The sequence below is a fragment of the Perna viridis genome, chromosome 2 (assembly GCF_037379345.1).
Source record: "Perna viridis isolate PV_CMFRI_1.1 ecotype Kerala chromosome 2, ASM3737934v1, whole genome shotgun sequence".
Lineage (NCBI taxonomy): Eukaryota > Metazoa > Mollusca > Bivalvia > Mytilida > Mytilidae > Perna > Perna viridis.
The window spans coordinates 37740347-37765377 of record NC_142446.1 but is presented as its reverse complement, the minus strand read 5'-3'; the positions used below and the strand labels follow the sequence as shown (position 1 = coordinate 37765377).

The following is a 25031-nucleotide window of genomic DNA, read 5'->3' as shown; positions in this document are numbered from 1 at the left end:
CTGTAAAGGCCTTATTAAACTAGTTTAACCTCACTGCAAATTTCATCAGGAGATGTTGGTCATTAATTTGTTTTTGTGTCCTTATATTATTTTTTCATCTGCTTTTGAAGAATTGTTCTGTTACTGTGGATTTTATTACTCTTGTTGTTAAGGACTTTCATAGTTTACTTAAAAGTGTGTTTACACTGGCTGAAGATCTTTTGGTGATGTCTGAAAGTATTTACTATTTTGGATTTAGGCTATATGCTCATGGCTGTTCACCATGTCCATTCTTTTTTCCACTTACACTTTTATTGAGAACAAAATTTGATTTGACAATTACTTTGTGCATAGTACTTGTCATTTGTCCAAATCATGTGCCCTGTACATAGACTCAGTCTTCATCGTCCCATTTCATTAATCATATTTCAAAAAGACTTTTCTCTCTCAATCTTTGTCTTTTAAAAAATTTAGACTTGTCAGAAAAATTAGAATCTATGAAAGCTCTTTTGAGATATGTGTATTTCATGTGAAGAAACACCAATCACATGTACCTACATTCTTATCAATGTTTTTGTTTTCAACTTTTGCTTAAAAATTGTAATACCTGTCAACAATAAATCAGAAACAAATGTTTGAGCAGGAATATTACGACTCCTCCCTAAACCTTCACATCTATAGCTTCCTTCGTCTGCTGGTCTGACTCTTGGGAAATGCAGGGTACCATTTGGAAATACAGTGTGCCTGTCAATAATCATCCACTATTAGAAGTTTTAATAAGAAAATCACTTTTTGAGAACAAATTCAATAAACACATGTCTATACTATATAACAATGGGATGGAGGATTAAGTTGTCACTGACTAACCTAACAGACAAATAGTTCTGTCGACACTAACCTAACGGACAAATAGTTCTGTGCATGCATATGGAATTGTTGCTCGGAATATATTTTAATCAAAATATAAGTCGGTGTCTACAAACTTTAGTTTACCTATTTTTAAGATATCTTTTTTTTAGTTTCAGTGCAAACATTATTCAACATATAATTATTGAAATAAAGGATTAACCCACCTATTCGTTCCAATCTTAATCCTAAGCATTTACAAAAATATGACTGCACCACATTTTTGATGATAAAAAATTTATGAAAAAAATACAGCTGAGCAAGCATTGATTGGAACCCATGAGATCATAAAAGTAGAAGTCAAATAGTTTCCATATTTTTGAACATTGAAATGCCACAGAAATGTGACTGATCTAAGAAACAAAGGAATAACAAAGGATTAAGATTACATAATACTTGTTTTATGTCATTGCCTTAGTAACATTTTAGCAGTACGCTGTGATTTATTGCAATCATATAGGATTAAGATATGAAGTATATGATGGCTTAACAAATCTGTGTTTTTACTTCTCGTTGTTGCATGGTACTGTTTCTGCTTATCGCGAACAGAATTTTACAATGATCTTACAATGAGCACACAGCTAGAAATTGTAACTATGCTGGATTCAAGTTATAGTGTTGGAAACAGTGCATTTTATTTTCAGTATATTATTCAATAGTCCTTTCAATGCTAGTTCTGTTTTTGATTTTCTTTTTTTGGATACTCTCTACTTGAAATAAATAAATGTTAGGTAATTTCTTTGTAAGTCGGTTTTGACTCAGTACCTGTCAATGATTGCCTTAACCTCAGTTTTAACTATCCACCACTTAGCCTTATTCTTAAAGATCCCACAAGTGATAATTTAAGTAGTACACATTGATATTAATGTAGGAGAGACGTAGAAGCCTAGCTAGATCTGTGATATCAGTTCCATTCAAATTGCCGAAATTTTCAGCCCTCTTTACCTTGAATTATTGGTCATTTTTTCATGTGAAGAGAACCAATCAATTCTATGAAAGTTTTCAAATGGACAGTGTAACCAAGCTGGATCATTCTTCTGTACCAGTACGGATCTGGTGAACTGGTCCTCTATCAGATGTGGGGTACCAGGTGCTGAAAAAGAAAAAAAAAACTGTCAACTGGATCATATATTGGTAAGAGTATTAAACTGAACAAAAAACTGAAGCATTAAAATCACAATGCTTATATTCTTGCAACAACAAAAATTCATACAAAAAACATAATACCAGAAGCCATAAAACTTGAATGCAAGAGAGAAACCAGAAAAAAACATAAATCAGCATTTTAAACCATGGTTTATGAAAAGCATATTATCAAGTCATCCTAATTTCAAATCGCAATGTTTGTTGAAGAATAATATTTTATGCCACCACCACTGCAAAAAGCTTCAAACGTGACAAGATGGTGACAATTATCTTTCCTTAGGAGACAAGTAACACAAAGGTTAATAAAAACTTAACATAATGGAAAGCATAAATCTTCTATACTTTAGATATTAAGTAAAAGTCTTCGCAAGAATCAGGCAAAATGTGAAATATCTGAAAAATGCATGACAAAACCGCACCAACCTCACAGTATGCTTTCAAGGAGTCTTCTATATAAAAATAAATTACCACTATTTGATCTCAGCCTTGCTGGAGATGTAAGGAATATTCTACTAGAAAACTTTGAAATAAAGAGGATTTGACAGAGTTACCAGCCATCAAATGTTAATTTGCATTGTATTCTAAAGAAATTTTAACTTGATTAACCTAGATGATTTTGAAAAACCTAATTTCATCCCCCAATTCTGATGGTAATAATTTCAAAGTGGTGGGATATTTCATACCATGTTCACCCTCTGCATGATTCTTACAGAGATTGGTACTTAATACCATCTTCTTTGTGATGAGCATTATAAATATTCTACACTTTGAACTTTATGTTAGGCCCTTAGTAAGGTCATCAAAGTAAATTACATAATTAAGAAAAGGTTTTCTTCAAACACCAATTTCGTGCTGTAGACATGAGGATCCACCTATCTAATTCACAATGTCCTAACCCACTACTTTCTTCTAAAACAATTTTCTTGTGATTTATTGAAGTAAGTAAATGTGTTGTAAGTTAACAAACTGTAGAATATATAAAAAGTATATAAACAGACAGTAAAATTTACATCAAACATGAAATAACATAGTAAAAACAGTTGTTTTACATGACAATAAATTCGGCAAATCTTTTGATATATTAAGAGTATGAAAGTAAATAGACATAGAATAAAGAAGCTATGTCTTCTGTAACAATGAATTGTAGCCTGAAAAAACAAAGAGGTACAAATATAAAACGAAACTCTCCTCAAAAAACAGAAATTATTCCTTAAAATACAAAGAATCACTTAACAAAAAAATCAACTTAAAAAAAAAAAATTACTGCCCAGAACAATATGTTTCTAATAAGTACGAGGGATGATAGTAAAAAGAATAGTTCAGTATTGTTTTCTAAGTACCACATCTGTGATGGTATATAATAATTGTATTTTATTGTAGGTTGTACCATCCTACTTTGTCATATCACTTTTGTCTTTATTCTTTGGTTCCAGTTTCATAAATCAGAGAAAATTGATTTGTCAGTCAGAAATACCCCTCCATTCCAACCTATGGTGGTCAGAAATACCCACATATTCCATTCTATGGTGGACCAAAATACCCCTACATTCCAAAATTTGGTGGTCACAAATACTTTTGCATTCCAAACTTAATACTTTAAAGGGGACTTGAACTCTTGAATGATATATGTGATATACATTATACTGTATTGTTATAGGCACTGGTCTATTTTGTATGGTTCAACCCTTTTTTAAAGGTTTAGTTGAGTAATTCTTTTATCTTCACTCCAAAAGCACAAGTGAGATGTCCACAGGACATGAAGATTAATCATATGTATATATATACATACATAACTTTATCCATGCAATATTATAATTTTTGGATGCTTCGATAATTTCAATATATTAAATTTTGTGATCAAATACATTATTGCAATTACATGAACAACCTCAACAACTAAAATGCCCATCATTAGGTATAAAATAATAAAACCAATAAAAATTTAATTACAAAATGATAAATTAAACTTTAACATTTAATTAAGGATAAGGACACAGCATATTTAACTAATTTTCACCCAGTGTCACTCTATAACAATACTACTTCAGCAGCACTTTAGTTTTGACACTGATTGCCTTACTTGCATTAATAATATAATTTACAATATTTACCCATCTCTAAAATTGACATTAGTAAAGGCTTGATGTACTTGTACAACAGCAAATGATTACTGAAAGAATGCTTGCCAACAGCTAACATTTGAAATGCATTAACAAGTCAAATGTTTTACAAATTGCTGATTTTAAAATGCTTTAATTCATGACTTTCCTATGTATGATGGAACTTTGGATGAAATTAATGTCATAATATTCATGTTTTGTTTTCTTTTTTGCAAGATGTTTTAAATAAATGTAAACTACATGTATGTCTAAACTATTTGAAAGCAGTCTTAAAAGCCAGTGAAATACTTTTAGCTTAATAATCTGTCTGTCTGTTTGTCTGTCTACCTTATGACATTAGTAAGACATTTATCGACTTTGCCAAATGTACAGTTCTTTAAATCCATTAAAAACCATAAATCTTAAGAATTCTATGTTTTATCACAATACGAGGCCTCTTCAACATTACAAGACATTCAAGATAAGTTACCCTTACTTTCCAATACTAGTGGAATTATACAAAATTGCTAACTATTTGCTCAAAGCAAAATATTTATATATATACGCTGAATACATGCATTAAATTTCATATACATATTGATTTGTCTGTATGTCTGATTACCTGCTTTATTGAGCATAAAGTCCCCAATACTATCAATAGCTCCTGCCACATTTTCTGCCCTACAGGTGTATATCCCATTGTCCTCAGCATTAATATTCTGAATCCTGACTTTACTCCCAGCATCTAACAACTTTACTCTGTCTGTGTTAAAGAGTCTGAAAACAAGAAAAAACTTTAAACATTAAATACTGGTACATGTTTTTATATTATTTTTTTTTCTGTAAATCTGATTGGTTGATTGACTAAATGTTTAAAGTCTATTACGTAGGTATTTCATGCATTTCATGATGAGGTTTACTCACCAGCTAGTTGACACTTGATCTCTACATGTTGCATGCTTGAGGAAGAAGCAGTGACTACCAATTTAAAAGCATTCAGGTATGACTTAGTCATCAATCAAACCCAAAGCCTCTCTCAAAAGCATGTCAACATGAGGCTATAGGAACCACAATCCTCAAAATCAATCCTCACCTTCCTTTTTGAGGGATGGAACCTTGTGTTTAATTTTCATTGATAAATTTGATAATTTCTATGAGTAATGACAATGCAGACAACAATAACACCACCATTCTATTTGTTAAGTGGTCATATAAAAATAAGTTTCAAAATCTTTTATACAACGACTGAACCAATTCTCCCAAAACCTTATTCCTAAGTAAAATAATGCTTGAACTTCTGTACTTAAAAGCATATGAAAATCTATTCTACAGATTTACATTCTAATCATTAGATTCTCAAACTGATTGGCATACTACATAAATATACTGTCATGCTATTTTACTCTTAGTAATAATGCTATGGTTATGATGTATAAACATACAAGCAAGTGAAAAAATGGCAAGTGTCGGCCATCAAAAAAGTATTGATGATCTTCTGATACTTATCTACTGTAAAATTATCTCCAATTGCAATGCAACTGGTTGTCTATTCTCTGATGACAAGAAGAAAAATTAAACATTACATGGTAATTATTTCTAATTACTTTTCTACACAAAATCAGTCTAAACAATTCCATACTCATTAATTAAACTTTGTCGGCAGAATTCTACCTGCCAAAATCCAATGCCAAAGCGGTAAGTTTACCATATGTTTTTTGTATACTATCAAATGGGTAAAAAAATGTGAAGATTAATCACTTGTTAAAGATATTAATGATATTGTTAGCCGTCAAAAAGCGAGAGAAGAGTCTCCGTTAATTTTTCTCACTAGGAATATAAAAAAGTGATTTTATTAATAATGGCTTCGTTTACATGCTAAGTGGAGCTTATTAATCAAAGTTAAAAAGCCTTTAATAAAATGACTAATTTCTTTTATTTTCAACATTTTTCAATTTCAAGCCAAATTTCAAATCTTTAAGATAAAAAGTAAGGTTATAAATGAAGCAATTAATATTTTCAACATTCAATATGCTACATTATTAATGACTCTTGGATTTTTATCATAATTTTTCACCAGATGGATGGAAGTATCATATTTCATGCCAACAAATGGACAATTTAGGCAGAATGTTTCAGGGCAGATCTGATGTCCACCACTGAATTGAGATGCATTCTTTGAACAATAAAATGCTTTGTACTAAAAAGGTCAAAAGTCACTTTTTCTTCTGTATAATATTGGAAAATGGCAGAAACAATAGCATATTTCCTGAAGCCTGCATGCCGCTCAGTAACTTATTTCAGTAGTTTTCTGTGAGTTTCTGTATCTTATGTTTTTTGATAATGTCTGATTTCCCTCAAAGTAAATGAAGATAATTTCAAAGGTACAGATCAGGTAGAATCTGTGGACAAAACAATGCTGACAACACTAAAAGCATACACCAAAAAACAGAACAGCCCCAGCCATCTAAAAATTGAGGGTAACTCAGGTGCTCTGGATGGGTAGATAACTCAGGTGCCCTGGATAGGTAGATAACTCAGGTTCTCTGGATGGGAAGATAACTCAGGTGCAATGGATGGGAAGATAACTCAGGTTCTCTGGATGGGAAGATAACCCAGGTGCACTGGATGGGTAGATAACTCAGGTGCACTGGATGGGTAGATAACTCAGGTTCTCTGGATGGGTAGATAACTCAGGTGCACTGTATGGGTAGATAACTCAGGTGCTCTGGATGGGTAGATAACTCATGTGCTCTGGATGGGTAGATAACTCTGGTGCTCTGGATGGGTAGATAACTCAGGTGCTCTGGATGGGTAGATAACTCAAGTGCTCTGGATGGGTAGATAACTCAGATGCACTGGATGGGAAGATAACTCAGGTGCTCTGAATGGGTAGATAACTCAGGTGCTCTGGATGGGTAGATAACTCAGATGCACTAGATGGGAAGATAACTCAGGTGCTCTGGATGGGTAGATAACTCAGGTGCTCTGGATGGATAGATAACTCCTGCTTCTTGCAAGACACCTGATGTTTTGATCATTGAATGTCCAGTCAGGTAAAAGAGCAAGGGTATCTTTGACAGTTGGAGGCCATTACCAGTTAGACACTTTCAAATTTCTACTTTCACTTTAACCATGCCATTACTTTATCATCAGGTTCATCAGGTCCTGAGATCAGTTAATTCGTAACTACGTTTCATCGCATCTCAGACCCATATTGATAAGGTTTTCTCTTCTAATGCCTTCTTCCGGCCCACAGAAACTCAGCACAAATTTTACTGGATAGTTTTTCCAGTGAGCATTCAGGGAACTTTTAAGACTATTTACAGTTTTGGATTGTCTGGTAATCTGTTCCAATTATCAACCACTCTTTGCTTTCATATGTTCGACAGTATTGCTTATATATTTTTTGCTGGTGACCTCTGGTGTTTGATTCACGCATTGGAAATAGGTTTTCGCATTCAACTTTATCAATGTTATTAAGGATCTTATATGTTTCTACTAGGTCTGATCTCTCCCTTCTATACTGTAGTGTCGGTAATCCTAGATACACCAGTCTCTCCCCATAACTTAGATGTTGGATGTTTTTGAGTAGTCTTGTAGCCCTTTTCTGTACGTTTTCTATTTTTACCGCTTCTTTTTTGTTTATGATCAACCATACTGAGCTCCCATACTCTAGATGGGGACACACTATACTCATGTAAAGCACAAGAAACATATTTTTATCTATATACTTGAATGTTCTGTTGATCATTCCTAATTTTTGGTTGGCTTTTTAAACTTGTAAGTTCATATGATCCTGGAAATTTAATTTACTGTCTATAGTTATGCCAAGGTCTTTTTCTTGTGTAGTAGTTTCAATTATTCTTGGTTCATAGTGTATTGTGCTCAGTTATTTTGACCTAGGTGGAAATGTTTACATTTTGATTTGTTGAATTTGAGAAGCCATTTATCTGACCAGTCCATTAGGCTATCAATATCCCTTTGCAAGCTGTTCTGATCATCGTTTGTACATGTATTCACTTCTGCGTAAATTTTTGTATCGTCCACAAACAGCTTTGCCATATTTTCGATTGCATCTGGGAGGTCATTAATGTAGATCGTTAACAGGATAGGCATGAACACACTCCCCTGTGGAATGCCACTTGTGACTTGAGTCCATTCTGAGTGTTCACCATCGAGTACCACCCGTTGTTTTCTATCTGACAGAAAATTTTCTATCCATTTCAATAGTTTCCCAGAAACATCATATCTCTTTAATTTGTGAATAAGACGCCAGTGCGGAACTGTATCAAAAGCCTTCTGGAAATCGAGGTATATACAATCTATAGCATTTTGTTTATCTAGCTCTTCCATCCTTTTTTCCATAACTTCTATAAGTTGAGTGACACAGGATCGACCTTTTCTGAAACCATCTTGGTGGTTGGTGAAAAGTTCGCTTGTTTCCATATATTCTACCAATTGGTCCCTCACTATTCTCTCTACGGTTTTACAGATGATTGAAGTTAAGCTTATTGGTCTATAGTTGGAGGCTTGATGTTTTGGACCCAGGCAAACTTCAGGCAGTTCACCAGTTTCTAAAGACATTTTGAATATGTTTGTTACTGGTTTGGTAATACTATCTACTGTCTCTTATTAGTTTTGGATGTACTGCATCTGCACCTTGCAATTTATTTTCGTTTACTTTGTTGAGATGTATTTTTACCATGTCTTCTGTAACAACAATTTCTTCTATTGTTTCCTCTGTTCTGGCATTGAAGGGTGGCAAATTGTCTAGATTTGTTTCAATTGTGAAGACATTTGGAAAAATGACTTAGGAGTTCAGCTTTTGTACTATTACTTGTACATCAACCCATTCTCATCCATTATACAATCTATGTTTTCTTTAATCTTGGTTTTTGATTGGACATATTTCCAGAAGGCTTTTGGGTCTGTTTTGGTTTTTTCAGCTACTGATTTCTCATATTTTATCTCAGCTTCCCTTACTTTGGCGTTTGCTATTCTTTTTGCTTGATCATAGTTTTGTTTATTTTGCTGATTCCTGCAGTGAATGTAATGCATCCATAGTTTACGTTTTTCTCGGACTATTGACAATGTTTCCTTGTCCATCCATGGCATGTTATACGACTTTGGTGTAGATCTGCATACTGGTATATTCTCTTTACATATACTTGATAACTTATCAGCAAAGCTATTCCATAGGTCGATCACACTGACTTATCTGGAAACGGTTCCAATTTACATTAGATAGCGATTCTGATTTTAAAAAATTGCAGCAGCTTTTCAACTTTATTGAATTACACACTCACAAAAAAAACACCATTCTATGATATACACACCTAATTTAGATAACAACCTTTTCTTAAATACAGAACACTAATTCCCATATGATTAAAACATTCAATTATGGTGACAAAAACTTCCACTAATAAATAACTCGGAGGACATGAGTTATTTGTGGTTTCTAATTTTAATGACCCTATTTGTTCTTGTGTCACACAAGATAATGAAAATTTGTCATCTAATTTGTTCCCTAGCAGTTATATGTTTTCTTAAAAAGTTTAATAAATTGATGCTATCATGAAAACACATAATATATTACAGGTAATTTCAAATTCATCTTGGAACTACAAGAATGTTGAATAAATGATACACAACTAAATGTACACTGGAAAAACAGATATGTAAGCATGTTTATAATTGTTCCAATACATATAAATTTCTAGGATTTCGACTGGCTAGGAACAGTTCTTTACAAATCCCATATACTTGGGCAATGCTAGGCTACTGGTATATACCCAGAAGTAACCAACCATTTTCATTGAGCACTAACACGGTAGATCCCTTCTGTTGAATAAACACTAAGTCTTAACAATATTAAAATAATGCTGAGAAAATTGTTGCCTTTACAGAAAAAACATAAATGATAAATAGGACAATCAACCAGTTATTGTGAATTACCAAAATACAATTACTTGTGCAAAAAAACACTAGAAGATTTAACTTAACAATAGTTTCATGCCCTTGTTAAATCGAGGCACTCTTTGGCACTTGTGATCAAATTTTGGTTATTCACTCATAAATTTCCAATTAGTTATCCTAATATTATTCCACTGGCAACCTTACTAATTGGTAACATGTGAATTGCCAACATATACAATAATTGCCAATGAAAAAATAGAATTGGTTGACAATTCTTGGCATACCGTTTGTCAATCATGTCAACAATGGTAGACTAAAGTTATCAAGTCAATGGCAATGGTAAACTAAAGAAATCACTGGCAATACTTTGTACTAAGTAAAACAAGTACAAAGTGGGTATACCTATTAAGTAGCTGTCTTTGTAAGAATCATGCAAAATCTGAAAAATGTGATACACCCAAAAACAGGCTACATATTTTTATTTTTGTAATTAAGTTGTTTTATGGGTCTATATCATGAAATGTGTAATTATTCATTCAAATCTACCTGCTCTTAAGAGATAATCAACATTGAAAATCCAATAGATTCTATTGTATTTGAGTGTCATTTACAGAGTTATCCCCCTTAATTTTGAATTCTACAGTGCATTCCATACAGTTTTTATCTCCTATGAGCACAGGTTATACGAAAAACCAAATGTTAATTTCTGTTTACTGAAGCATTTTAAACAAAATATCCAAAATAAAAAATATGTAGGCTTTCCAACCATGTATCATATTTTCCATGATTCTTAGCTGGAATGCTACTTAACTTTTATATTGTCATAATCTTTACAATCTTTGTTGGAAAAAAAGAAGTTTTATGCCTTCTAGTCTATTAAATACAAAAAGTTATAAGGAAGAATTGCTTTATTCATATAAGATGCACTCTATTATTGTCTATTTGTAGTGACATAACAATGTTAAAGGAAGTGTTTACTGTAGAGGCCAAGGCCAAGGGTGCAGTCTTCAATATTAAGTTATTTACAGATTTACAGACTTTCTTGGTCAATGCCTCATATATACAACAACCAATACCACATTAAACTCAATTATTCAATGCTTTGAGTTAAAAATAAAATGGAAACTGGTTAAAAAAAAACAGATTGCTGGTGCAAAGCATACAAATGTTTAGACATGTTGGTATGCCAGGACTGCAAGATTGTACAAACAATATGCAGGATGATTTAAACTAATCAGACTTGAATTCAAGCAATTTAGACCTGATCTATTGGTAATGTCAGACAAAGAAAAAAGACATTTATTAACTCGACATACAATCATACAAAAGCGTGATAATAGCAGAAAAAACTGCTCCAGAAACACATATTTTACACCTAAGGCTAACAGCTGGAGCCAAAAAACAATCTGTAAGTAAATCTTTATTAATGTACACTAATCCATATTTATAAATGCATTTATCAACCCTACAAAGCACCAGAGAAAAAGACATCCTTTATATTACAGCAGACATCCTTATTACAGAAGACACAGTCTACCTAAGTTAAGAAGTATGTTCAAAATAAAACACATCCTTTACCTAAAAATAAAGACGGATTATCAGTAAAGTCTATCCATTATCCTTTAATTAGGGCTCTGCAGCAGAAAAATCCACCCCTTATCCAAAGTTATTAAAGTAGGACAGGTAAAAACATTTAAGAAATTGAGTAACGCCTGAAGAAGAACAAAGTATTTACATGAAAATAATTTAAGATATTGTCTGCTCTGTAGAATTCATTCTGAACCTAAAATTGGTTTATTGTATATTCCAGAGTTTCATTTTATCCATGGAACAGCTGACAAGATGGGGATGCAAGAGCATGGTAATTAGGGGATCAGGAAGTGGGGATGTAAGATTGGAACTGGCAAGAAAGTAATGGGATTTTTTTTAGGTAAAGAGTCAAAATAAAAGGAAAGGAAGTGGAAGTAGGTATTCCCTGTCCATCCAAACTATCATGTGTGTAATATGTCACGATAGAACTACCAAATCATGTACCTAAACCCAACCCTGAGGTAAACTGACAGAAGAACAGACTAATCATTTACCTAAACCCAAATCTGAGGTAAACTGACAGAATAACAGACTAATCATGTACCTTGACCAAACCCAACCCTGAGGTATACTGACAGAAGAACAGACTAATCATGTACCTAAACCCAAACCTGAGGTAAACAGACAGAAGAACAGACTAATCATGTACCTAAACCCAAACCTGAGGTAAACAGACAGAAGAACAGACTAATCATGTACCTAAACCCAAACCTGAGGTAAACAGACAGAAGAACAGACTAATCATGTACCTAAACCCAAACCTGAGGTAAACTGACAGAAGAACAGACTAATCATGTACCTAAACCCAAACCTAGGTAAACTGACAGAAGAACAGACTATAAACCTGCAATTTTGTTAAACTAAGTGTGGCATAAAAACAGCCAACAAGATGAAGTTATTACTTCCTGAATGCTATCTGTTGTAGCTCTACCCTCACTCCTACACTGTATATTGACCAAATAAAAGACTAATCATGTACCTAAACCCAAACCTGAGGTAAACTGACAGAAGAACAGACTAATCATGTACCTAAACCCAAACCTGAGGTAAACTGACAGAAGAACAGACTAATCATGTACCTAAACCAAACCCAACCCTGAGGTAAACTGAGAGAAGAACAGACTAATCATGTACCTAAACCCAACCCTGAGGTAAACTGACAGAAGAACAGACTAATCATGTACCTAAACCAAACCCAACCCTGAGGTAAACTGACAGAAGAACAGACTAATCATGTACCTAAACCCAAACCTGAGGTAAACTGACAGAAGAACAGACTAATCATGTACCTAAACCCAAACCTGAGGTAAACTGACAGAAGAACAGACTAATCATGTACCTAAACCCAAACCTGAGGTAAACAGACAGAAGAACAGACTAATCATGTACCTAAACCCAAACCTGAGGTAAACTGACAGAAGAACAGACTAATCATGTACCCAAACCCAAACCTGAGGTAAACTGACAGAAGAACAGACTAATCATGTACCTAAACCCAAATCTGAGGTAAACTGACAGAATAACAGACTAATCATGTACCTTAACCAAACCCAACCCTGAGGTAAACTGAGAGAAGAACAGACTAATCATGTACCTAAACCCAACCCTGAGGTAAACTGACAGATGAACAGACTAATCATGTACCCAAACCAAACCCAACCCTGAGGTAAACTGAGAGAAGAACAGACTAATCATGTACCTAAACCCAAATCTGAGGTAAACTGACAGAAGAACAGACTAATCATGTACCTAAACCCAAACCTGAGGTAAACTGACAGATGAACAGACTAATCATGTACCTAAACCCAAACCTGAGGTAAATAGACAGAAGAACAGACTAATCATGTACCTAAACCCAAACCTGAGGTAAACTGACAGAAGAACAGACTAATCATGTACCCAAACCCAAACCTAGGTAAACTGACAGATGAACAGACTAATCATGTACCTAAACCCAAACCTAGGTAAACTGATAGAAGAACAGTCTATAAACCTGCAATTTTGTTAAACTAAGTGTGGCATAAAAACAGCCAACAAGATGAAGTTATTACTTCCTGAATGCTATCTGTTGTAGCTCTACCCTCACTCCTACACTGTATATGATACATCTAAAGATTTATGAGCAATATATCAATTTCTGATTACTTAGCAGAAGATGTTCTTCATAGGTGATAAATAAACATAAATAATGGATAAATCTAGCTAACAAATGTGTGGTCAGGCTTCTCAAAATGACCCCTAGTAACATCTGTTATTGCATTTCAATATCAGGTGTAATGGACTGTTATGGTATTTTATCTACGGGTGGGTAAAAGTACAAAAAAATATTTCTCAGTAATACAAATTTTCTTTCCTCTATTTTCATGCACCAATTTTTTTAAAGTCTTAAAAATGGTTTACTGCACGTCAAATATTCTGTCATCACTGCTCAGCCTAATATTTATGAAGAAAAATCTGTTCGATACTTTCATTTTAGCATGCATTACATGCGCTTTCTTAGCAACTTACATATAGTAAAATACTCTCTGTCAAATTGTTTTGAAGTCTGGTTGAACAATTAAAATAAATAATTATGTAAAAATAAATGTGGTATGATTGCCAATGAGATATAGTCATCCAACAAACAATCAAAATTCTACATTTTATGATACATTTCTATCAAGAACTCTTTCCTTTTCTTGTACTTTAATACCAACATAAAGTGAAAAAAAAACCTCATTAATCAATCAGATTTCATTTAAATAAAATATTTGTATATAAATATTTTTTTCAAATAAGCCATTACAATGGAACATATTTATTGGATCTTTTAATCCAATCTTCTTTTACATAAATAAAGTAGGTATGAGTTGTGAAGACTGATACCTTCCTCTAACAGGAATGCTGGTGCCATCAATTTATCTAAAGGTTATATTTTAATGGGGAGTTATTTGAGTGTTTTAAGCTCAGCTGTTTTAAAAGTTTCAGTCAATCTTCCTCTTTAATACAAAAATTTTCAATATTACCATTAGAATTGACAGCCTACAAAAATGAACTCACTAAAACCCAGATTGAATTCTTGATACAAAATTTATGTGTCTTTCACATTTTAAAAATGTCAGGAGATATTTTGAGCAATTAATTTATTTTTTTTCAGCCATCTTTTAACCTTATCTTTGTTAATGTTACAAATATAGTCATAACTAACTACATGAAAACGGATATATCATTGATTTTAAATAAGCAAGTATGAAATTATCACACTATTCCATGCAAATATGATATAAACTTCAGCTCTTCCCTTCATCATAAAGACAAACTTTTATAGCATAAAAACACATAAAACCACCATATAGCAGATTTTATAGGCAATTTCAACATGGTTTGAAACCCAATACTCAACAGCATTTACCTGAAGTTTTACCTGTAAAATTACATTGATGATGTATAACAGCCCGAAAATAGCTTATAACAGTTGTATACACTGGGTAAAATTTTATGCTGTTTTTATGGATCATGCTGACAAGGCAATGATGCATGTGTGTAACTGCTGACTACAAATATATTTTATCAGTAAAGATGGCACAATTTATAGTAAGGTGATATAAATATTTTCACAATCTTTAATAGATGTATTCATACAATTTTTATCAGATACATATCAACAATTTTTCTGCAAGTACCATTTGTATCTGACAATGAGTACTATGCATTTTGGGAATTGCCAGAGATGAATTCAAATATTGATCTCATTAAGCACTTCCTATGACAGTAATTTCAAGCAGAACCTGCATTAGCCCACAGAAGCAAGAGCCTGCACAAATGCTTGTTATTCCAATCAGGCACATTATTATGACTCTTCCAAGACAAGTTTATCTTCTATATGCTGCCGGTTCAGCCAATAAAAAAAAAAGACTTCCGGTATGACAAGGCTGGAGATTGAACTAACAACTTTCTACATTACAGGTGAAGTAAGACAAAGTAAAGGTAAAGTGTTGCTTGGGAAAGTAGATAAGGGTATAGGACAAAGTAAAGGTAAAGAGTTGCTTAGGAAAGTAGATAAGGGTATAGAACAAGGCTATTTTTTACTAAATTTCCTTTCATTAAATGCTTTTACTAAAACCCTTCTTACTGAAATATATATATACTATAGCTCCATCAAATTCTTATAATACCTTGATAGCTTTTCCAGCATTGCTAGTGAATGAAGCAATTTTTTGATTTGATGTCCTCTTACTCCTTACTTTGTAGAAATCAAGTGCGGTTCTGCCTAAAAACTAGGCAAAGGGTGATTGTTAGATTCTAAAACCAACATGTCCTATGTTCAACTCCTTTGATTTGCTACTTATAGTGAGATATTTCTTGACTGGTTATAGTGTAAAAATTCCGGCCAGAAGTTTTCCTGTATCAGTAGTAGAGCATAACCAAAGTGTTAATATCTCTAGAGGGCAACTTTCATTTGCCCTTTTATTTTTTAATACAGTTTCTGTTTCAAAAAAGAAGAAGACAATTACCCTACTGGTGCATCTGGTCCATTCTCTCAGTTTTTGTGGAGTCCAAGTTTACTTTTTTTTGTTACTTTGTAAGTATTATTTTGGTTATTTTATGTCTTTGTTGTGTTTGTCTGTTTTCCATGTCTTGTCAATGTCTTTGGATTTAATTCTTTAGATTTCCACTAGATTCTTGGTTCCCTTGGTTACTCTTTCCATGAGGCCTGCTAATGGATTTCCAATAAAAAAATATTTGGGATCTTCTATATCCATGTATCTTGAAATATTTTTTTTACTGGTTATAGTGTAAAAATACTGGCAGGAAATTTGCCAATACTTCTCCTGTACTAGAACATAATAAAATTTTAAGTATTAATATCTCCAGTGGATACTTTCAAACTTTTTGCACTTATATTTCCTAAGACAGTTTATATGGGCCTATGAAAGGATTTGCAATAAAAAATATATGGGATTAAGGAATGCATGAATAACCCATTATAAGACTCTGCCTGGTTTTTAAGCAGAGCTGTACTTAATTAACTTAAACATATGTTATAATCTGTTAGGAAGTCTATAAGTATATCAACCCTGCAAATAAATACCTACCTGAATTTGTTATGGTACCACAGAAATGTAGGCTTTGGGTTTCCTGTAATTTGGCATTTCAGCAGGATTTCAGATCCTAATCTAATTTCTTCTAACTTTGGTCTCTTAAGCTCCACAATAGCTTCTTTATTTATCCCTGTAAAGAAAATGTACAAGCCACTTTAATTAGCAAAAAGGCAAACATTGTTTCTGGTTGGTTGACCACAATGGGTTTATCCTGCCCCAAATCAACAAAAAATATTTATATATATGCACCTCACAGCTTATTTATTTACATGCAAATATTAATTTAAGCAAAACTACAATTATGTAACAGATTATTATTCTGTTAATTGAAAATCTTACATATTTTTTTTTTGTATATCAAACATGTTCAAGACTATACAAAACATGGCATATGTACTCTCTCACAATTATCTAAAACATGTTGATGGGATTAAAAATCAAACTGGCCTATTTTTTTATTTTTTTTTGCATAACACCTCAGAAGATAAATAAGCAAAGCCATTGCCTGGATCAATCACAATGGTATTATTTATCAATAAAAAATATTCAGGTGGATTTCAATAAGCCCCATAAAAAACGTGAATGAGAGATTAAAACATGCTGCAGAATATACCTGAACGAGCTAAATAATAACACCAAATGCATTTACACTGCAAACATTTTGCAGATATTTACTTTATTTATTTGCCTTGTGAGATAAAAAAGAAAAAGTGTGAGCTACACCTGCTGTTATACAGAGCTTCATGTCAGAAACCCATTTTCACTTTGTCTTGGAGAGACTGATAATCTTCGAAAGAAAATATACTCAATCGGCAAAAAAGACATAATTCTTTAAACAACACTTCAAACTTTTTAAATTCAAACAGCTTATTTGACTAAGATCCAAGATCAATGAAAAGTTGCTATCAACAAAGAGCATATGCGATGTACATGAAATAGTAAAATTGATGGAAAAGAATAATCTGATACTCCGTATGTATTAAAAAAAGACGTAATCTATTGCCAAATGATTTTTAAGATCCAAATATGTAAGAAAACTTATGAATCACATATTTTTATACATTTACTTCACACATTGCTTTTTCCTGCTATTTTCCTGTAGACAGAATATTTCTATGCTAAAATATTCAAACAGCACATACAAGCACCATGCTTTCAAGTATTCATTACATAAAATGTTTTGAAGTGATCAATTATTGTCATAACAAGGCCTTTCTGGGGAGGTACAATTTTACAAACAGGATGTTTGGGGAACAGATATTTCTCAATCTACAAGGGATAGGAATGATACACTATAATGGTAATCATAAAATTCACACTTGTTTTTTTTTCTTCCTGAAACACTCCAAGAAAGAAGTTCAGGTACACAAGTACTTATGTTGCAGGCCCTACTTCCATCATACAATTCTACATGGGCTATATCAATGGTGCTATCATTTCACATCGAAAAAGGATGAGTTTCCTCTTCAAACCACAACCAAAATATTCAAATAAATTGAAAGCTTGATCTAAAACAGAGTATCTATTCATTTGAGCTTTCAACTGACCCATTCATCCCATTGGTTCTCTTTAAAGCCAAGACCAAATCATATTTACTTATCTGCTCTATCACATATCCATCATTTAAACTGGTGTATTTGATTAAATGCCTGCAAAATGGCTAAGAAAAACCTTGTCTAACTCATTTTGTCTGGCTTTTCCTCTACTTTACATTCAAAATCAGTAATTAACCAAGCCAAGCAAGTTAATGTTTTTACCAGATTAAGCAAAAATACAGTACAGGATAGACAAGACTGGGGCATTATGTCAAAATAAAGAGAAATATACATGTATCACATAAGGGAGATAAATCTTCAAGGATGAAATTTTGGCTACTGACTATTATTAAATAATTTTCTACATTGTGTGGTTACAATTTTGAAATTAAGTTTTAGTTGAAAGGCTGGCAAAATGACCAATGCCTTTAATGAAAAAATCCATATTGTTACATGTTGTTATATTTATTATTGTTTATTATGCTACCTAACATAATTATCTGCTGATTTCCATTTTTTCCTTACCTATTGTATCATATCATGGGATAAAAAGTAAGTTCAATGACAGTTGAGTTATGAAGAACATGTGTTAATAGTCTCTATAATCATATATTTTTCCCTAACTGGAAAATCCATTGAAACCCAAGCCCTTCTGAGCTGATACAAAATGACAAATTCCCCATTAAGAAATTGATATATACATATTTGGTATAAAATATGTCCCTGAAACAATACCAATGTCACAGTATTCAGAAAAGTTATACTATAATTGCCCACCCAAGATATGTCATACAAAATAACAAATGAAACATGGACATAAATTTTCTGAATTGTATACCAATTTGAACGCTGATCCTGACAAATAAGACATAAATTTTCCATGAGAAACTCCCTGGTTAAAAACATAATTGAAAAACATGTATAATTTTGACATTCTAAAAAGTACATCTGTATGTCTGGTAATCAGTTTCAAATTTATGGTCTTTTTTCTTTGGAAATCTTATCTTGATTTTTCAATTGAAACACATCCACAAAAGGTATTATTGACTCGATGAACAATCAGATGTCAAATGACTATGGAATGAGTTAATCTACTGTGAAATCTTGTAACGTTGCTATTATAATTGCAGGTTACTATTTCGGTGACATGTATATTATATATAACTTTATCGGTAATCGGCCATCTAACTAAGCACCTTGTCATGCAAGCCCCCTATTATCCTCAGGAGACCTTTTGAACTACGGTGACAGTCAACTTTTTGCTACTTATCATCATATAAAAGGTGTCCTTCCATTTCATTTGAAGTATCCTCCTTTTAAAAAGTATTTTTCATTAAGTGACAGTTGTAGAAAAGTATCGAGTTACACACCATCAGAATATAGTCTACCTATTTTAATTGTGATTGATAGTCCAAGTAAGATATCATCTTTATACAAACTAAAGAGTGTTTACCATCTAACCAGGCCAAAAGACCAAAGTACTGAGTCTCCTAGTCATTTAACCTCAAACTTTGACTAAAAATCGCAGTGTTCAATCACCTAGTCAATTGAGCTCTGACCTTAAATTAAAAGTTGCAGTGCTGAGTCTTCTATTTTAATATTGATCTCTACCCTTCTACTAAATCACAGCTTATTGGTATTCTTTTACACAATGCAGTGATTAATAATTTGTACTTCTGTATGAAACAGAGTCAATACATGCACATGACTGAAAGATTCGATAATATGTCTACCACATCCAGAGCAGGTCAACTAATTTCTTTACTTATTTTAAGAACTTGACAATAGTCTAAGAATATCTAACATTTTTAACACAACATACATGAAACAATTTAGAAAACTAACAACAGGTGCCATTTAAAAAAAACCAGAAAGTGTTTTTTCACATCTCTTCCCATGCAGGACTATTTTTTAATAGCCTGTTCTCTGGAATGACTATGACAAGTACATGCAGACACTACACATGTTAAATTATCAGAAAACCAGACCAGATTAGCTCCTAAGCTCCATGTAAGTGTTCCTCTGTTCAACAGCTGGCCAGGTTCACCACTTAAAACTGCTGCGCAACAAATTGCATTGAAACCATTTCAACAAAGATTTCAGATGATTGATCTGGATTTTTTCAATGTCTACCCCACCCAACACTTCACATTAATTACTAGGATGATTTATTACCCAATCAAAATGGGCCTGATGATTCTTCTCAAATTTTTAACAAGTATAAACTTTTTTATGACTAGTGAAAAATGACTCAAATTATACTGCTATCAAAATGGAATGCAAAGCCAAGGGTTCTTCCATAAAATTGTTGTAAAACTTAAATAAACTTGTACCCATATGTTTAATATCCTAATTTTTTATCTACCGCAGATCACAAGGTTTCATCTATAGGGCATAAACTTCCATAAAATAGTATTTTATGTGGTTAAAATCACACAAAAAAAAGGGTTTCATTTAGGAATTTTTGTCATATCAACTGCATTATTACAAGCTTGTCCAATCATTATATAACTTCTTTTGCTGCATGACTAGAAAAATCTGCAATTTCTTCATACGTGTACAACAATAGACTTTTTCTTGCTGGTTCATTAGGAAACAGGCAGAATAATTCATTTTAAAGTTACAAAATCTGATAAATAGTAGTCTAGCACATTTCTTAACTGAAATGCCTGTATTGACAAGGAATTTGACTGTTACTATAAAGTTTCCTATTTACCCAATTTAGAACCTCTATTTAAGGTCACAATCAGATTACCCAATTTAAATCCACATCTATACAAGGATCTCCCTTCAAAGATCAAACTTCCTTTATTTCAAAAAGAAATCCATGCTTCATGTTTCAACTTCTGAAAATGCAAAATGTTTCAATTTTGAAAGGTTCAATTTTCATAACATTCGACTTTTATATGTTTACTTTGTCAGGCTGTCTCAAGAGGGATTAAATTCTTTATCTTCATAGATTTCACACTCGATTAGGAGGATGAACTTCTGCATATATGAATATTTGATTTTTTTTTAATCCAGCAAGGTAAATAAGCTTTCAGCAATGGACTTGTGGAATATCGCTTAAGTTATCTAATATACCATTTCAACTATACATGTATTTGACTAATCACTGGGTAAAATTGTACTGGACATAGCTGAATTTGTTTCGACTCACAAAATTGTTCAAGGAACCCAATTTTTAAGTTTTTCTTTATGTGTTTTTAACAATAGTTGAATTTGCCCCAATGCATTCAGCTAAAAAAGACTTCAAAATGTTATTTTTTTTCCATTACTCTGTCTTTCAATATTTACTTCCGTTGGTACGCCCTGTACCACAATTAATCAATGCATGGTAAAAATTTCCAATCAACTGCATGACAAACACACATTAGGAATTTACAACACATTCAATAAACACAAAACAGCATTACATCCCATCAAAACATGCTTAAAAATAATTGATGGCAAAAAAGCAATTGTAAAATTTTGTTTTAACAAGTGAGAATCAGTGAACCATGAAATGAAACTAACTGGTTCATTTTAGGTACAATTTACCATCTCTTTCATCTGAAAGCTGCTTTATATTTGATGGATGGTTATGTTGCCTATCATCTAGTGCAGTTGTGAAAATTAAGGGGAATATCCAGTTTTCTTTGCAGAATATAATCAGATGACACAGACTAATGAAAATGCTGTTCTTATTTGCAGTGAAAGACTTAGTCTAAGATCAGTCTGGTGATTGTATTAATGGTGCTATAATACTCTTTGATGACTGAGTTAGTCAATACAGTTAGTGGTATTGATAAAGCTTGTGAAAGAAAAAAGAAAAGAATGAAAGAAAAATAAGAATTCCCAAAAGGAGATAAATGGACATAAAAGCTCATTTAAATTATGCTTCAGTGAAGTTCCTATAGTCAATAATATCTCAACAACTGATAGTGATTATATACGACAGGTGTTTGGATAAATGAGGTTTTAGGGAAAACAACAGTAAAACTAGTCTAACAAAACCGTGAATAAACCTGAAATTTGTATTTATTTGTTACCATACTGACCCCTACCCACACATCCTGTTCTACGCAATATTAGTACATAATTACTACGCATAACAAAATTGTTCATCCTTCATGACAAAGAACAACTTAAGAAGCTATGAAAGTCTGGTTGTACTGGTTAGCGTAATTTGCCTTCCACCATCTTTACTGGTTTTTTTTTTTTTTATCCACTCAATTTGACATTTTGCTTCACTTCAACTTGCTACATTAATTTACAATGGTATCCGAACATATATTAGCAGACGTCCTATAACATTTATCAAATACAGTGGAAAAGTCAGATGTTAAAAAAGGAAAACAAAGTAGAAATATTTTTTTCTCTTTAACAATAGGCGATACCTAATCATAAAATATGAAACCCAATCCAAAACTGGTCAAAGCATCCATTAAATCTTCATAATGATCTGTCAATCAAGTCTCGTAACTTAACCTAGGACACAAAGTCCGGAACAATACCATCATTATAATCTATACACTACCGGAAAAGATCATTAACAATAAAATCCCATTCTAACAATCTTAAATTGGCACAAGCAAATCAGATACTAAAATTTCAGATATATTGTGACTTAATTGTTCATGGTCTGAGTTTCCATCTGGCCATGTAATAGTGTCAACTGTATAGCTGTCTCAAGCATCTAATGTGTCAATAATTGTATAAATTGTATCATAGATTACAAGATATTCAGGATTCAGTTTCAACCACTCAGAAACAAAGAAAATATTTCCAGTATTTGTCTTATTAAAATGGACACATGAACAACTTAACTTTCCCTCTTTTAATATATAGAATATAAACATTACCTTGTATGATGGTACATAACTTCCTGATGAACGAAGCCAATCAACAAATTAGCTAGTACCCCCACCCTTTAAAAAAAAAAAACAAAACAGTTTACCAAATATTCATATCCTTTGTACATTGTAGATTCACAATATACTTGTACATGTTCTGAGAACTGTACTTAAGTAATTGTGTTTTGGTTTACCTTATTCCCTACTCGAAATATAAAATATGATACAACTATAACGTGGGTGTGTTTTACATTTCTTTAACTTAGTTCTTGATTATTAGTTCAAATTAACAAAATACAGTATCTTAATAAAATACATGTAAAAGGTGATTGCTAAAAATGAAGTTGCACACATGTCATGTGGGTTCTGTACGGCAGTAACCAAAATCACTCCTAACATATTCCTGATCTATATAACACCAAAAACAACATTTGAAATCAATTCATCTAGTGGTAGTCAAGAATTCTGAGATGAAAATTTTCTATATCACAAAATATGAAGTTGATATTGGACAGCAACCACAATGAATAAAATCGATAAATCTTTTGTAGTTCAGATAATTGTTACAAAAGTCAAATGAACAGATGGATGGACAATATGACAATAACTTGATTTTGTGAATAGTTCCTACTCTCTAGACAGTGGCTTTGACATCAACTAGATCCAAATGTCCTACCCAATAAGAGGATTTCGACATATACTGGGTCCAAGTGCCCTGCTCTCAAGACAGGTGTTTTGATGTTTACTGAGTCCAAGAACCCTGCTCTCTAGACAGAGGTCCTAGTGTTACCATCAGGCGATGACCTCTAACTGCACAATTGTTAGCAGGTACACATTGAACCTCCTGCAGCTTTTAAACCATCAAAACAGGTACCTATTCTGTCAAATTTGCACACATAAGTTCAAAACCATCATAAATCTGACATTTGACATTTAACCTACCTTCATATCTTAAAGAATGTTCATTACATCAGAAACTTTAAAATCAGAAAAAGAAGAGTTTTAAATTAGCAAGAGATACTATATGTATCATGAGTAAATGGCACTGATAAAAGCCACATGTTTTTTTTCCAAAAATTAGTTCACCTACATCTATCATCTATTAATTGCTGTATCTGAATACTTAAAAAAAAAATAACAAATTTTTGGAAGAACTTAGATTGAATATGTATTGACTTATTGGTTAGTTAGCAACAATGGCATGACCACTAAACAATCTACTTAATAAAAAGGTAAAAAGAAACCTGTCCAATCAGAACCCCTTTTGACTTAAATTGGTTTGGTTTTCAAAGGTACAAAATACATTTAAATTGATATGAAGGGACTATAAAAAGTGTCTGGTTTAGACAGGTATTTGGAAAATTTACAAAATTACAAAAATGAGACAAAGGTATTGCTTGATAAAATGTATTTTTGCAGTTAGGATACATTCCTTGCTAATATCATGAAATTTACGTAACTACCAGTATGCTAAAGTTCAAATTCATCTTTCTGATTTTGAGGACAAATAAGGAGCTATCCTTTGTGCTAGATGTTATATTACAGCTAATATCTAAAAAGTCAGACAGTACTTGCAGTTGGTATTACAGTGACAGCTGGTCTTGATAAGGTAAAGAAAACAATGCCATTCTTCCTTTTAACATGCATGGATACTCAAAGAAAACATTATAAAGGTGTGTTTTCGTCCTGTAGTTTTACCATATCAATTATCTCCTGTTACTTCAATGGTCAGGTGCAAGTCCTAAAGAGCATCTTGACCACAGATTTTCTAATGATTTATGGAGGATTTCTTTGATGGGGATTGTATCAGGCTTTCTCCACACTGAGCATCTTAAGAACCACTTTAGACCATAGCGTGAATTCTGACCATGACTGTGGCTGGTCAAGAGGCTTTCATTCTGATCAAAGTCATGATTTTAGACACTGCAACCCTTGTAACAT

General features: G+C 32.6%; 1 protein-coding gene across 1 annotated transcript in view; it reads right to left on the bottom strand.

The window, feature by feature from the left end:
• Positions 1 to 25031, bottom strand: part of LOC148624920 (inactive tyrosine-protein kinase 7-like) — an 83905-nt gene that overhangs the window by 37764 nt on the left and 21110 nt on the right. The window contains exons 3-6 of the mRNA XM_088568043.1: positions 16715 to 16850; positions 4753 to 4907; positions 1831 to 1978; positions 587 to 723 (exon numbers count right to left, since the gene is read on the bottom strand). Of these exons, the coding sequence (XP_088424169.1) occupies positions 587 to 723; positions 1831 to 1978; positions 4753 to 4907; positions 16715 to 16850 (576 nt within the window). The remainder of the gene's footprint in view (positions 1 to 586; positions 724 to 1830; positions 1979 to 4752; positions 4908 to 16714; positions 16851 to 25031) is intronic.